Raw genomic sequence first — 16,208 nt, 5'->3', positions numbered from 1 at the left:
CTTGTGTTCCTTACAGGGCATGTCGTGGTAGATCATCCTGATTTTTCCGTAAACTCGATCTCATCGAAGAGATGCCAAGTAATAAGCTCACCACCGAATGCATCGTATCACATATGGCTAGGACGTACATACCAGTAACAGTCTAGAAGTACCTGTTCATGATTGTTTAATCCCTTTGCTATCACATACATCGAGTATCCAAATGAACACGTGAAATAGTCATGTTTCGAACTCTTTTCTCATTGATCCTGCTCTATCTTAAAGCACACGTGTGTATGAGAGAGAGAGAGAGAGAGAGAGAGAGAGAGAGAGAGAGAGAGAGAGAGAGAGAGAGAGAGAGAGAGAGAGAGAGATTATGTGAAGTGGAAGCAAGAAATGTTGGCTTGTTTAGAAAACAAACGGGTGTGTTTCTTTTGTTTTGGATGGTTTCGCTCCCTCTCTCCTCTCCACGATGCACAAATGATTATTCCCTTGAGATTGAAGAAAATGCATTAAGAGCTAGAGAGAGAAAGAAAGGAAGGAAAAAGGCAAAAGGTGTGTATGGATTCAAGGACAAGACGACCACCCTCTCTCTCACTCACTCTCTCTCTCTCTCTCTCTCTCCCTCTCTCTCTCACAGGTCCCTCTCTAAACCGTTGTCTACTCAGACCCATCAACCAACTCTTCTCTCTCTCTCTCTCTTCCCTATATTTCAAGCAAAGCCCACCACCATCACCATCATGATGATCATGAACCCTTACAGCCTTTCACTACCTTTCTTTTCATTTTCTATCCTTATAAAACGACCGTCAATCTTGATCCAGGTTGGGAGAGAGAGAGAGTGAGCAAGTTACCACCACCCCTTTGTTTTTTTTTTTTATCTTGTATCTGTCAAAATGAGGAAGCCTGATTCCTATGGGAACAGCAGCTCTAACAGCAACACTAACAAGCTGAGAAAAGGACTCTGGTCACCTGAAGAAGACGACAAATTGATGAGCTACATGCTCAATAATGGGCAGGGCTGCTGGAGCGACGTGGCCCGCAACGCTGGGCTGCAGCGGTGCGGCAAGAGTTGCCGCCTCCGGTGGATCAATTACTTGCGGCCTGACCTCAAGAGAGGCGCTTTCTCCCCCCAAGAGGAAGAGCTCATCATCCACTTGCATTCCATCCTTGGCAACAGGTTCTCTCTCTCTCTCTCTCTCTCTCTCTCTCTCTCTCTCTCTCTCTCTCTCTCTCTCTCTCTCTCTACGTTTTTGGTAATTTTGCGTACAGTGCATATTCTCCTTCGTGTCTGATCAAGAGGAAATTCTTGTTCATGTAATTATTGAAGGCGAATAACCGATCTTTCGATGCCCATCGTCAATGGATAGAATCGATAGACAAATGTTCCGATTTGGTCACTCTCTAGCGTTCACATCAATCTATAATGTTGTGGAGCAAAGTTTGAAAAACACATATCTGGAAAAAAGGAAGCCGGTTGATTGATAATTTACTTAATTAGCAAAAAGCTAAGTCGTGTTTTTTAAGGTAAGATGTGTGGATATTTAAGTGATTTGCTAGACACAATCAACCACTCGTTATATCATCAACACATATATAACATATTTTCTCATTTATAGTACCATAACATTTTTTCTTGTGCAGTGGTAAACGGAGATAAATCTGTAATGTGTACGTAATGATAGTCATTTTATCACATCCCATCTTCCTTTTAATGGATTCAAAAAATTAACAGGACGTCACTGATTAGAGGTGTATATCCTGCTAAAGTATGATACTCTCTAAGATAAAAAATGACACGAGAAGTGTAGCAATATGCAGGGCAAAGTCCGAGCAACCTATGAAGTCAAGTCCTACGAACAATTGACATGAAAATGATAAAACAAATCTTGCATGCATACGTGCTAAAGACACGAGAGCAACCTCTCTGCAATCTACAGGGGTTAAAAGGACTTTAGAATAGAGAATAATAAGTCTCTAACTAATTATATGTTTGTATTACATGCTGCTTCGCTGGACTTTGGTTGTACTTAGAAAATAAATTGCGCCAGGACATTATTCTGAAGTAAGTCTCCATGAGGTACCATGCATCCAGTCAAATGCACGAGGCATTTGCATAAAAAAAAGCGTACTGTATAGTATATAGAAATACAAGGCTAATGAAGTCTAGCTGGGTTGTTGATGCTCCTGTATTATAATATACCTAACCAAAGGACTAAAAGCTGAAAAGGACAACGGCATGCTCTGGTGCCATTTTCTGGCCTTTGAGTTGAAGGTACTCCACATCAGGATTATCACACCGAGCATTATTCAATGCCTTGCATAATTATCATGCATGTTCTTGGAAGTCACGCGAGCAACTAGATTTATCTACCCTAACTTTTATATCAGCAGACAATGAGTCTTATATTGCCTTATGCCTTCTTCTTCTTCTTTTTCTTCTTCTTCAAAGGTGGTCGCAAATCGCTGCTCGGTTGCCCGGACGGACCGACAACGAAATAAAGAACTTTTGGAACTCGACCATAAAGAAGAGGCTCAAGAACTCTTCATCATCTTCTTCTAGACACTCACCAAACACGAGTGATTCCTCCTTATCATCAGACCCTAAAGATGTCATGGGAGGTCTCATCTCCCTTCAGGAACAAGGACTCATGCCACTTTATGTGGACTCATTGTCATCCGTGCAAGCTTTGGCTCTCAACCAGATTATCGATCCGTTATTACCCTCGCTCAACCAAGGCCTTGACCTCCCCGGTTTAAGTGGATACTGTGATTCGAACCCTAATTGCTGCACTGTGCAAGGCGGAGTTAGCGGTGAATTCGGGAGATTCGGAGGTGCTGTTGGTTGTGGGATTAATGGAGATCAGTTCTATGTTCCTCCGCTAGAGAGCATAAGTATTGAAGAAAACGTGAAAACTGAGAACACATACGATAGTGAACACAATAGTAGCAACAACCTTAACAACTTCAACTATACCAATGATGATGTCGTTGATAACATAGGCAACTTTAACAACTATGGCAGAATAGAAAGCATGGCTGGTTTAGGGTGGAATGGAGGAGAGGAGATGAAAGTGGGTGAATGGGACTTGGAGGAGTTGATGAAAGATGTTTCTTCATTTTCTTCTGCTGATTTCCAGGTTATTCAATAGGTGGTGATAGCTCTCTCCCAAAATCATCAGCAATTTTTTTTCTTTGTTTCTCTGTCCCCCACTCTGAATAGTCAAACCGTTTTCCCTTTGGATTAAGAAAAGAGCAAGAACCCTAGAATATATACTTTCATGAACTTAGGAAACCCGTCTGCTATTGTCACATATTCCACCACAAAAATAAATTCCCCAGCTTTCTCTCTTGTTTTCGCTTAATTTTGCGACGACCGGGCCACAACACCATGGTAGTTTATAGTGTATATCCCTTTTTCCCCCCATAAAAGTGAGCTTTGGCACTTGGATCTGGAAGGTAGATGGTGCGAAAGGCATTCCCGGGTTGTTTGATACACTCTTGCTTGTAAGTAGTTTGCTGTGGTCGCTTTTGTCTCATAGCGATCATGTCAAGTTCCGGAATAATGGTCGATGTATACATGCGAATAAAAGTAGAGGGAAACATCAAGTTGGTAGGTTTTGCAAATTTGTGATCATCATGTGATGTACAAATCGAAAGTTGGGGGGTGGAAGTTGTTATTAGTGGAGAGTTATCTGATTTAAAGTGAAAATCTCTCTCTCTCTCTCTCTCTCTCTCTCTCTCTCTCTCTCTCTCTCTCTCTCTCTCTCTCTCTCTCTCTCTCTCTCTCTCTCTCTCTCTCTCTCTCTCTCTCTCTCTCTCTAGACTTCATAGGAAGATGAGTATGCTTGATAATGGAGTTAAATCAGTTAGTTGTGCAGTCCAATTGGGAGAAAAATGGACACTTAAGCATACTTAGTCAGCTTTGCTCTCATTTCTTGCAGATATTATCTTAGTATTATATTTGATCCGTTCTTTATCCTCGATGGTTAACTTCTAATCGTAATTATGGCTCTCATAATCACTGCATCGAGGAAGAATAGACACCTAAGGCCACCTGTGTTGAATAAAGGGCAGCTGATACAGGCAGTCTTTGCGAATATATGACCTCAATATGACGATTTCCCAGCACATTCCTGTTTAGTGCATGGTTCATGCAGACAAGGACGTTTTAACTCGTACCGGCAAAGCCGCCGGTAAAATTTTTCAACGTTGATTTGAAAGACCCTTGTACGAAAAGAGATGCCACTCGCTGCACTTCTTGGAAACGCAAAGGGATCGTCGAGGCGAGCATCGGTGTCGGTCTACAAAATTTAGACGCCGCTAATAAAGTCGAGCTTATCCGTTGAGCCACGGAAGAAAACTTGACGGACAAGTCACGTACGTGATTTCTAAGGGCTTGATGCCAACGTCGAGGGAGCTTTTTTACCTAAACCTCTCGCTTATCCATCCATTTGCCATTTAACTGATAAGGTAAGTAAGCAACCCATGCCATCCTTATCAAGCAGAGATTTCGTTACCGAAGCTTTCTGTTCAACCTCAAGGCTCTGCAACTCTAGACAAAAGATAAATCGGACCGAAGAGGTTCTAATTCTAGCAAAATCGAAGCGCGCTCGCACGTCACATCATCATTCAATTATCTCTAAATCTACAGCCAATGTAGCATATTCGAGCTCGGAAAAAACTCGGGATGATCATAGGTTTATATTATTGACATCTAGAAGAGAAGGGGGATTGGCGTAAGACGTTAGCCAAGAAGGAATGGCCAATCCGAGGGAGGGAAAGGGACATGCAAACGAACTTCAGCTTTGTCTTGGAGCATTAGATGGCATGATGGGTTAGTTTGACTTTTCTTTTTTTACCTCATTTTGACAGATGCAGAGTTCTCATAAGCCATGATGTCTGAGAGATCTCCGCCCCCCACCCTACTCAAGATTTACACTCACTAAACAGTGATCAACAAAAATTATCACGGGCCCCGTTTAGAAAAAGAAAAAAGTATATCGAAAATCCTAAAACGTGACACGAAAATGTAATCGAATCTTAAAATTGTCAAAAAATATAATCAAATTGCACTTTTATGATAAGTTTAAGGATTTCGAGTGCATTTATCCAAAAAAGGAAAAAGAAAGAAAATTTGTGTATTTCGACGCAAGTAAAAGCCGTGGCTCGTGAAAAATCAAAAAGAGAAAAGCGGAAAAAGAGGGAATAAGAGTTGCGTCGCCTGAGAGATTCGAACTCTCGCGGGGAAACCCCATGTACTTAGCAGGCACACGCCTTAACCACTCGGCCAAAGCGACTCTGATGTTTAGGGTTCAACTAAAATTTAAACTAACTTTATGTTTTGTGTTCGTATGGGCCCAATATAGCCCAACAATGCAATGGGCCTCAAAGCCCGATAGGCCAGCCCAAGCTCGGTCGGGCCCAACCAGCATCCCCCAAACTTGGAGAATACACAACCGCATTAACGGTCGCTGCCGTGACGCGGAGACACGCGCGCGCGCCTTTCGAACGGAGATGTCGCTGAGCTCTAGCTATCTCAAGCTCCCGCCTTTACCTCCACCTCCACCTGCGCAACCCAACCCACCGAGCAATGACCCGAAGGATTGGAACGCGCTCATCAAGCGCCACGCCAAGCTCAAGAACGACGGCGCGATCCTCTCGGCCTATGCCCGCATGCTGTCCTCACGCGCGTCCCCCGACAGGGCCACGCTGCCTCTGGTGCTCAAGGCCTGCTCGAGGCTGAACGCTGTGGAACTCGGCAAGAGGATCCATTCGAGCGTTCTGGGTACGGGTTTGATGGAGGATGTGCGGGTGGCTACTGCTCTCGTCGATTTTTACGGCAAGTGCGGGCTCGTGGGTGATGCTCGGTATGTGTTCGATGGAATGGCCGAGCGAGATGTTGTTTCGTGGAACGCGATGATAAACGGGTATGTGGGCGTGGGTGATCATGAGGAGGCGATTTCGGTGTTCGTGCAAATGGGGAGGCAGAGTGTGAGACCAAGCTCTCGTACTATTGTGGCGTTACTTTTGGCCTGTGGGCCGGCGATGGAGTTGAGGATGGGGCAGGAAATACATTGTTATTCTTTGAGGAGTGGGCTATTTCATGAGTACCCTCATGTTGGAACTGCTTTAATAGGTTTTTATGCAAAGTTTAACTTAAAGGTTTTGCACAATGTGTTTGATATGATGGAGGTGAAGAACATGGTTAGTTGGAATGCAATAATCACGGGTTATTTTGAAGCTGGTGACTGCTTAATGGTTTTGGAGCTTTTTGTGAGGATTCTAGAGGATGGGGGCGAACTTGATGAGGTCACCATGTTGATTGTGATTCAGGCCTGCACAGAGCATGGATCTCTTGGTCTGGCAATGCAAATTCACCAAATGGCTATTAAGTCCGATCTAAGTTGTGATGTCTACTCAGCAAATGCCTTGCTCCATATGTATAGTAAGCTACAGAAACCAGAGTTTGCATATGAAATATTTAAATCTGTTCGTACCTGTGATGTTGCGCTGTGGAATTCAATGCTGTCAACGTACATTGATTTCTGCTGTCCTGAAGAAGCTCAGAGGATGTTCTCGAGAATGATAGCAGAGGATGTCAAGACAGATGAAAGAACTATTATCGTCATGTTGTCTTCATGTGCAGACTTAGCAGATGGGATGAGATTCGGTAGAAGTTTACATGCACATGTAATTAAAGCGGGTATGCTTATGGATGTTTCTCTCGGTAATGCACTTTTGAATATGTACGAAGAGACCAATTGTATCGAAGCTGTTAAGAAGGCTTTCACTCAACTACCAGACGTTGATGTAATATCTTGGAACACTTTAATTGCGGCATTGGCCAATAGCAACTCCAAAGTTGAAGCATTGGAAGTCTTTCTAAGGATGCATGAGTCCGAAATCAAACCCAACTCGTATACAATTATATCAATTCTTTCTTCCTGTGATGACGCACCTTCACTCAACATTGGCCGATCTATCCATAGCTATGTAATCAAACATGGCATTGATATTAACATACCCTTGAACACTGCACTGACAGAGATGTACATGAACTGTGGTGATGAAGTGACAGCGGAGAATTTATTTGCCTGCTGCTCCAACAGAGACATAGTCTCATGGAATTCTTTGATTGCCAGTTACATTAGAAACAACCAGACTCACAAGGCTCTGCTGCTCTTTAGACGTATGATCTCGGAAGTTGAACCTAACTCGGTCACGCTTATAAATGTTCTATCATCGTGTATCCAACTAGCTGATCTTCACCTAGGCCAGTGCATTCATGCTTACATAACCAGGAGGGAATCATCTATTGGTTCTGATGCATCTCTTGCAAATGCTCTGATAACTATGTATGCAAAATGTGGCAGTCTGCACAATGGTGAGAAAGTATTCAACTTGATTTGGCGAAGGAATGTCATCTCATGGAATGCTTTGATAACTGGCTATGGAATGCATGGCCAGGGAGAAGGCGCTATATCTACCTTTCTACAGATGCTGGAAGATGGTATGAAACCAAACAGTGCAACTTTCGTATCTATTTTATCTGCTTGCAGCCATTCTGGATTGATAGAGGAGGGTTTGCTGCTTTTCAATTCAATGTTTTGCAAGTTTAAGGTGAACCCTGAACTTATTCACTATGGTTGTATGGTTGATCTTCTTGGGCGTGGTGGCTTCTTAGATGAAGCTCTAAAATTTATCAATTCAATGCCTGTTGAAGCTGATGCTTCAGTGTGGAGAGCTCTGCTCAGTGCTTGTCAAGTCCATTCTAATACCAAGCTTGTCAAGCTTGTCTTTGAGAAAATCGTTGAATTGGAGCCTATGAATGAGGGAAATTATGTTTTACTCTCAAATATCTATGCTGCCGCAGATCGTTGGTCAGAGGTCAGGCTTATAAGGGCATGGCTGAAAGAGAAAGGTCTAAGAAAACCTCCAGGAATTAGTTGGATTGTTACAAGAGATCAAGCTCATGTTTTCACTGCCAGAGATCAATCGCATCCTAAGACGGATTTGATTTATGCAATTTTAAGTTCTTTGCTGTGCTCCATCAAGGACGCTGGATATGTTTCTGATATTTAATGGATACTGCTTGATGAAGAGAGTTAGATAAACATTCAGAGGATCTGTTACACATTGATGAGTAGTTAAATATTCAAAGTCTCCTCATAAGATCTGCAAGTTCCTCAGACCACCTTGACAATTATTAGTCTTAGGATGGAAGGTAGTGTTCATGATTTATCATCCCATAATTAGTGTGGCCGAACTTCAGGGCACCCTGCTACAAATGATATCAAGCACTTGAAGTTTGTTGTAGAGCTCCTTCTATGGGAAACCGTGCTTATGAAGTTTGGAAAAGCTTCTTGGTATTATTCAGAACCGCATGGATGTTCAAAAGTTGAAGTTGATGGTTTTAGGAGGGGGTGGCGTAATCAGCTATTAATTCGGATGCATGATTTCGCTGGTAAGCAAGCCAAAATGTAACATATTACATGGCAGTAAAGGGCGCATACTTGAGCTTAAATGATTCTGAATTTTTGAAAACTGGCTTTTTTTTTCCAGTTTTGGGCTATAAGATTCTTAGGAGAGTAGTTGACAATGTGTGGGTTATTAAAATAATTCTTGCCTATTCGGGGCGTATGTCTTTTCTGCTCCAGTCAAAAGACCATAAACAAATTTCTGACAATATTTCCTTTCCAGCTTCCTCTTTTTTGGCATTACGAAGTAGAGGTTGGTGGAGTCGCTATGTGCCTCTGACAGAAGCATCAAGAAGCGGAGAATGGAATATAGTAGGCGGTGGGTTGGGCCCCAGCGATCTCTTAACCCATGAATGAAAGCTCAAGAGTGTAAGGCATTCCTTTGATCCCGGATACGATCTCTAATGGGAAAGCGCCCATGCCGTGTATACAAGAGGAAAGGGTGCTTCCAAAATCATCCGTCTCAACCATCAATGGAACCAAACTTGCTGCCTAGATCCACCAAATGAGTCCACACCTAGTTTAGTCTCATTTCACTCCTCCTTTCCAGTGGGAATATGTCGTAAGAGTTTAAACTACGAAGAAGCTGGCAGCAATGTATTTTCGGCATGTGAGTACAAGCTCCTTAATAAGATGGCAGGATGCAGGCTGGAAGCACATCAAGGTAATTGACGTAGAAAACTGGTGCTTAGATGGAATATCATGATAACAGCACCGAACCTTCTGCCACAAAATAAGAGCAGCAATTCAACACATTTCTGGCGCCAATTATCTTAGCTCGGCGCTGTGTGGAGCTCTCTCCGTCGGTAAGCCCTGCAACCTGACTTGGTCTAATCTTCAATTTCTTGAGTGTTTTATATTGCAACATGACGTATTCAGTTTCTATTGAGGCGTACTACAGTGAACTCTGCATGTATGGTACATTCATATCTGTTGCCAGTTTGGTGTAGGGGTTTTTGCAACCAGCAGTAAAACCTTTTGTCCATTGTCAAGTGAAGATAAGCCTTTTCTTCCCCGAATGGTGTTCAAGCTTATTAATTGGGAATTTTTTTCAAAAGAGGTGAAGGTTTCAACTTTTAAAATGAAAATGACAAGTTTGAACTTCTCAGAAGTAACAATGTTGATGAAAGGGGAAATTTTCACTATCTAATAATTGCTTGTGTAAAGTATCTAGGAACTATTTACATATTGTAGGCAAGGGAAAATTAAGATCGAAGCTTAGTAACGGTGAAGTAAGTTAACAACTGACAGAAGTGTAACCAAATGAATGGAATGTGAAGTTGCAACATCTTAGCCAATCTTCTCTGTGTTTGTATCATCCGAGGGCCAAGCAACAGTCTCCATGAGCCGTTCACGCATCAACTCCAAGTTCTCGTCAGATATCTCTTGGTATATTTCAGCATGATTGCATTTCTATACAACAATGACACGAATTTAGCTGGATTACACATACACAAAGAAACTATTGACTTGTCGACTTTTGTTACCTTGACCCATTTCCCATAAAGGTGAAGACGTGTTATCATTACTCTCTCAGCAAGATCGTGCTTCTCCTAAGATCAGAGAGGGAGAGAGAACATGCAAAGTTATTCCTTCTTTCATATCCAGTGGGGTGAAAAAAGTCTAAACGTAACCTCTTTTCTTCTGCTAATGTGGCCCTAGCGGGTCAAAACTTTGCGCCCTAAGGCTTTTAAATGCAGGTTCGGTCATTCTTTTTGCATGATGCCATAACAAAAATGGTATTGCAGAGTTCTGAAGAATACCTTTCCCAGTATTCTGATGAAACGCTTTCCATCTCCAGGCTTGTTTGTCGCGACGAATCTGGCCATTAGAGATGAAGCAACAACGCTTAGACATGATGATGGAGTACGAGAACTTGCACACAAAGATGAAAGTGACAACAAGCATGAGCTGGAGAGTCCGCCTTATTTCATGCTACTGCTTGAAGTTAGAGCTTGGGTGGACAATCCAAGGTTGGAGAAATCTCCCCTCGTTTTGATACAAGCTTCATCAAAATCTGCAGTTCTTAATCTTTTGCCATAAAATCTACAGTTAACTTCAAAATCTGAAATATAGGATCGACTATTCTTCGTGGAGAGCCAAAGGATCTTCTGACAAGTTTACACAATGAATTGGAGAAAAAGCAAAATCTTCACGAGTAAATAAGCCATCGACCTTCTGTTTTGTTACAGGCAATTCAGCAGATAACCGACTGTCGCGACTCGACATGTACACAAACGAGCTACGATCGAGCTACCTCGCATGATAGGTGAAGATGGAAACTTACTCATAAAACCACCGGTACTGCGTCGGGTTCATCTCGTACAGCTGGTTGAGAACTGTCCTCACGGCTTTATACGTAAAATAGTTGAGTATTTGCTGCAGGCATGAAATGTTTTCCATAAAACCAGGTGCTTCATAAAAATGAATCAAAGAAAATTACCGATTGCCTCTTTTTTTCCTGGCTATGTCACCAGTTCTTGTGCCTTTGTAATGACAGGAGGACATAATTCAATAGAAATAGTAAAAATAACTGCAGAGTACAAGAGTATTTCACACAAATCAGGACATCTGAATTATCAGAAATGAGCATGAAACCGTTAGTCTATGATGCATGCCGGACGGAGGATGCTCACCGTCTTGACATCCTCGAAACTGTCTTCATACTGCCCGGCCACCTCGCTCACGACCTTGAAGCTCCGGTGCTTCCGCGGCTTGCTCGAGAAGCAGCGGCGCGCGTTCCCGGAGATCGCCTTGGCCTCGACCCGCCAATCGTTCCACGCATAGAGGAACGAGCTCCCCAGCTCCAACGATCCGGGCCTCCAGAGTTGCTTCCTTCCCAACGTGCTTCTGTGCAGACTAACTAGATCCCCACGACTCCTGAGGCTCATGCTCGAAGGAAGCGAATCGAGGCACAGACGCGGAGACGCGTGTGATTCCACGACCGATGAGCCCACAACGGATAGAGCCCCCACCATATCCTCCCCCTCTCACAGAGCTGACAAGAATTTCACACAAAAACAAATCGTTCTCCTTGAGTATTGGCAAGATCAAGAAAAGGGTTCCTGTCAGAAGTGTATCTACGAAACGAGGGGCGCCACCACGAGAGGAATTCCGAGGGAAATGGCAAATGGGTACTTCAGAATACACGAGATCAAAGAAGAAGAGCAGTCAAAGATTCACGAGTTGGGTGATTGGCCACACAGAGAGAGGGAGAATCTTGAAAGGGAAGAGGTGTTTCCTTTGCTCTGCAAGGGAGGATTTTGGGGGGATCTGCGTGTGTTTTTTCAAGGTGTGTGAACGTTAACCAGACGAAATTTGAGGTCCACAATCTTCCACCAACCAAAGCTTCATTTTTCCTCCTCCTCCTGCTTCATTGAATCTTGTCTAAGCAGTCCAATAGGACAACAAGTGGAAGTGGTCGGTCGGTTCCTCCAATTTGGGAGATTTGGTGGGATTCATCGGGGAAAATTACCAAAAAAGTCCTAAACCTTTTACAATTGTGCCAATTCAGTCTTAAACCTTTTGCAAACCAGCCAATTCAGTCTTTTTGACCGGCCGACGCTGACGTGGCCGTCGGCCGGCTGACGTGGCGCCGGGCGGCGTCCACGTGGCAATATTTTAATATTTTTTTTATTTTTCGAATTTTTTTTTCCTTTTTTTCTTTTTTTTTTCTTTTCCTTCTCCCCCCTGGCCTGTTCGGCCAGGGGGGAGGCTCGCCGGCGAGGGCCCAGCTCCGGCGAGGCGAGCTGGACCCTCGCCGCCGCTGGGCGAGCTCCGCCTCGCCAGATCTGGGCGAGCTCGCCATCGCCCAAATTTGGCGAGGCGGAGCTCGCCATGACTAGGCGAGGGCGGATCTCGCCCAGCCATGGCGAGGCAGAGCTCGCCATGGCTAGGCGAGGGCAGAGCTCGCCCAGCCATGGCGAGCTTGCCCAGATCTAGCGAGGCGGAGCTCGCCATGGCTGGGCGAGGGCGGAGCTCGCCCAGCGGCGGCGAGGGCCCAGCTCGCCTCGCCGGAGCTGGGCCCTTGCCGGCGAGCCTCCCCCCTGGCCGGACAGGCCAAGGGGGAGAAGGAAAAGAAAAAAGGAAAAAAATATTAAAATATTGCCACGTGACGCCGCATACACCACATTAGCTGGCCGGCCACGTCAGGCAGCCGGCAGCCAAAATGGAATCTAATTGGTGGTTTGCAAAAAGTTTAGGACTGAATTGGTACAATTGCAAAAAGATTTAGGACTTTTTTGGTAATTTTCCCGGATTCTTTGCCACGTGGAGTCCTTGAATTTGCAGGAACGTGTTGAATTGGTTCACAAGGTGCTATGATACAAAGAAGAGGAGAGAGTCTTCTTCAACTTTGCCTCCTCCAGCTCGGCCTAACTCGCACGGGTCAACAAATACATGTAGCACGACGAAAAAGCTTAAAAAAAGTTAGTGTTGAAACACGGGTAACTCGGAAAGTAGCAATTCCCTTTATATAAAATTGGTCAGGCCTGAGCAGGCCTAGACAAGTTAAAGCGAACGTGTTAGCCTTATGAAAGAAATTATTTGCTTGGACCCACCTCTGCGAGCCGAGCCTGGTATGTGCCAAGCAAAAGATATTGTTCGTGAAAAATAGGGCCGACAATTCGTGTCGTGTCGCGTCATGTCAATCATGTTGTGTCCCAATAAGGTTATAATGATATTTATAAAATAAAATAAAAATATACTGAATCAATTGATTTGATATGGTATCCATGGGCTCGGGAAAAATTTCATATATCCCCTTATGTTGACAAAAAAATGTTGATTATCTAAAGTTCTAAGACATAATAGTGATGATTCTCTTTTCGTAAGGCTATGCGAAGATCTCTATCGTGCGTGCAAAACGCTATAGATGTTAGTCATTTTCATTGATGAACTCCAAACGTAAATAGAGAAGGATGTCCACCGTGCATTGTCTGAAGAAGCAAGGTTAAAGAAACATTATTTGAAGTCAAGGTCAAGAATGTTATTATTCCTCTCACATGCCCCGCACCTGTACTGGCCATTGCAAATCTCTGGTTAGTATCACTCAAAGATCAAAGGCCAAAAATTCTGTCAACTTAAAAATGGCTCCCATCGATTCAGTTTTCTCATATTTTTGCCATATTTTTCAAAATGAACCAATTTTACGTACTTACGAACTCAAGAGTGTTGATATGTGATAGGACACCGGCATTATAGATTCGAAACCGACATGGCTTGACACTTATTTACCTTTTTTCTATTAAGACAATACTTGCATTGAAATCTTTCGAAAGTGTTAATAAACGATAAAAACAATAACTATAAGTAGAATGACACAAAATGACGGCACAACTATTAAGAAAGAGATGCCAATAGGAATTGAAATTTTGAGGATACTAGAAGAAACACACACGTGTGTGTATACATATGTATATAGCTAAGATGATTCTTATTCCATTGTAAACCGTGATGAACCAGTTCATGACGTCATCTTTCTCTCTCACACATTCACGTAAGAGGCTTCCTCCCTAATTGGGTAGGAGGATTCCACGGTAAGCAAGCATCATACTCTGAGGTCTTTTCGTTGAATCTACAAGGACCAGTGGGCCAGATCTTCCAAGCACACGTGGTGCAATGATCAGCGTCCCTACTTTGCACATATATATCAAACCGCTGAAAATTATTCGGTCATGCAAAGCTGCAAAAGAATAACGTATTCCCAAATAAACTGGGTCTGAATTGAAAATTCCAGCTGCTCGTTATATAATGGACCCCGAGATCGTTGTCCTTGGATTTGCAATGAACCGTTAGAGTTGTTCCAGCCGGGAAACTGTTGTAGATCACAACATGTGTCCTGCCCCAAACATTTCCCACACAACTAGTTAGTAATAAAGAACAAATAAATATGAGCTTACCTGATGAATCCCTCATTGTGGGTATCTTTGCTCCAATTTCAACATCATTAAGCTATTTAAGGATGAAGAATAGAGCATGTCCCGCCAACTTGCTATAACCATAATGTAACCTTTAATTTTTGTTCCTTTTTTTTTTTTATAAGAATTACCGTATTACCTTTTATATTTTTTCCTTTTTTACACTGCTATAAGGATTGCCATATAAACATCTCTTCTTACCAAGTCTGATATTTTATGTGTAAATTAGTTATGGTAGTTCTGAATATCTCTAGAATTATTCTTTAATTCGATGCCAAATCTTTCGGAACTGGAGAATCCAGTTGCCATTTGGCTAGATCCCATAAAGAGAAGATTACTTTTGGTTTTATATTAATCATTCAACTAGCCAGTAAGAGATGTTTCCCGTCAAATGACATCATACCCAATATGATTGTCATTATTTCCAGGCTTCTTTATGCCTCGTGCGAACATTGTCATCGATATCTTTTGATTCTCACAACGGCTCATTTTGATTCAAAATTTAAATAATCGTATCTATCAGACGAATCTATAAAGAATTGTGTGGTGAGCGTATCTACTGACTCGCCATTGAGTTCTACAGATTTGATATTGAATTTATGAATTTATGAATTATTATATTTTACGTATAAGATGGAGTAGGTTTTATCTTGTTTCATGGTGTATTGGCACATATCTTTTTACAGCTTCTCAACAGCATCGATGATAATTTGTAAATTACCAACCGGCTGTAAATGATATGACACGACATTTTCATGTACGTGTAAAGCATTTATGTTGTGCTTAACGTGTACTTGAAATTAAGTTATCTTCTGCTTCTAAATCACCCTAAAAACCTCTCCATCATAATTGCGGCCGCCGCCGCCGCCGCCTCCACCAACGCCCCCGAAACTTCTTGCTTAATTCCGCCACAATCAACATCTCCTTGTCTTGTGACGATCAAAGATGTTACGTGTGAGGCGCTACTGAGTAGGACCAGATTAGGGAGCAGATGTGAACTCTCCTCAATGCTCGAAGCAACTGTGGCTCCTCTTCTCTTATGCCCCCTTCTCCATCACCCGGCAAGAGAGCTCGGAACCGTGTTGGTTAGCGCGGGAGGATTCCACGGGCTGGGGACGACACGGTGGGCAATCACACGGCACGCGTGCGCGCGCCCTTCTGACGTGCAATGTCGCCATCATGCGATTCTCTTGCATATTCGCGGTTTATTATTGAAACACCGACGTGGGGGGGGAGAGTAGAAGCTGTTTGCAGACATTGGAAGAGGAAGAAGAAGAAGCTGAGCTGCTTAACGCGTGCAACTCCTATGGTTATAGCTATAGCTTTGTTGGTTTTGCTCCTTTCGTTTTGCAAATTATCGAACTTAAAAAACAAAACCACCACGAGTCGGGAGGAGACCTCAATCGAGCGAATTTGGCAAAGCTCGAGGAACATTAAACCGCGCTTGAAACGGCAGATCCGGTCGTCTTCCTCCTTGATAAGAAAGGGAACAGAGACGCACCCTAGACATCGAGGACGAGCTTGGAGAGCCGTTAATTCAGAGTTACGTCTGGCGGAGGAATAAAGGGCAGGACAAGAACGAAGCTTTTCGAATCCGAGAGTCACGACATCCGGCTCGGGAAACTCATCAAAAAAAAAAGTCTTAACGCAATTCTATTAATTCGGTCCTAAACTTTTTAATCGCGTCAATTTGGCCCCACCCCTGCCTGCATCGAATACAAACGTTTCGGAACAAAAATTCATCTGACCTTTTCCGGTGCACGTGAGGGCAATTGTGGAATTTTAGAAGGTTGATGCCCCTCCTGGTCCTCAGTACACCGCACAAAAAGGT

At 43.2% G+C, this 16,208-nt stretch overlaps 3 protein-coding genes and 1 non-coding gene across 5 annotated transcripts; 2 read left to right on the top strand and 2 right to left on the bottom strand.

Moving 5' to 3' along the window:
- The first annotated feature begins 791 nt into the window (after positions 1 to 791).
- LOC115679252 (transcription factor MYB46-like) lies at positions 792 to 3,709 on the top strand. Its single transcript, XM_056309184.1, has 2 exons — positions 792 to 1,159; positions 2,432 to 3,709. Exons 1-2 carry the CDS (start codon positions 876 to 878, stop codon positions 3,129 to 3,131), a joined length of 984 nt encoding a protein of 327 aa, XP_056165159.1. The 5' UTR covers positions 792 to 875; the 3' UTR covers positions 3,132 to 3,709.
- Positions 3,710 to 5,197: 1,488 nt separating this feature from the next.
- On the bottom strand, positions 5,198 to 5,279 carry TRNAS-GCU (transfer RNA serine (anticodon GCU)). The gene has a single exon. It is a non-coding gene; the product is annotated as a tRNA-Ser (tRNA).
- Positions 5,280 to 5,424: 145 nt separating this feature from the next.
- Positions 5,425 to 9,201, top strand: LOC115679217 (putative pentatricopeptide repeat-containing protein At3g23330). Its single transcript, XM_056309786.1, has 2 exons — positions 5,425 to 8,446; positions 8,683 to 9,201. Exon 1 carries the CDS (start codon positions 5,497 to 5,499, stop codon positions 8,062 to 8,064), a length of 2,568 nt encoding a protein of 855 aa, XP_056165761.1. The 5' UTR covers positions 5,425 to 5,496; the 3' UTR covers positions 8,065 to 8,446; positions 8,683 to 9,201.
- Positions 9,202 to 9,687: 486 nt separating this feature from the next.
- LOC115679218 (chaperonin-like RbcX protein 2, chloroplastic) lies at positions 9,688 to 11,788 on the bottom strand. 2 transcript variants are annotated; one of them, XM_030602817.2, is made up of 5 exons: positions 11,096 to 11,774; positions 10,747 to 10,838; positions 10,223 to 10,280; positions 9,947 to 10,012; positions 9,688 to 9,872 (listed from the first exon to the last, which is right to left on the bottom strand). In XM_030602817.2, the coding sequence occupies exons 1-5, from the start codon at positions 11,435 to 11,437 to the stop codon at positions 9,750 to 9,752; spliced, it is 681 nt and encodes a 226-aa protein (XP_030458677.2). In that variant the 5' UTR covers positions 11,438 to 11,774; the 3' UTR covers positions 9,688 to 9,749. The 2 variants fall into 2 exon arrangements, with proteins under 2 accessions (XP_030458677.2, XP_056165762.1); XM_056309787.1 differs by lacking the exon at positions 9,947 to 10,012 and having other exon boundaries at positions 11,096 to 11,788.
- Between the last annotated feature and the right edge of the window lie 4,420 nt (positions 11,789 to 16,208).

This window comes from Syzygium oleosum, unplaced genomic scaffold (assembly GCF_021117445.2).
Source record: "Syzygium oleosum isolate NSW1041296 unplaced genomic scaffold, Sole_v2.1 Sole_v2.03, whole genome shotgun sequence".
NCBI lineage: Eukaryota > Viridiplantae > Streptophyta > Magnoliopsida > Myrtales > Myrtaceae > Syzygium > Syzygium oleosum.
This window is presented reverse-complemented; position numbering and strand designations above follow the sequence as displayed.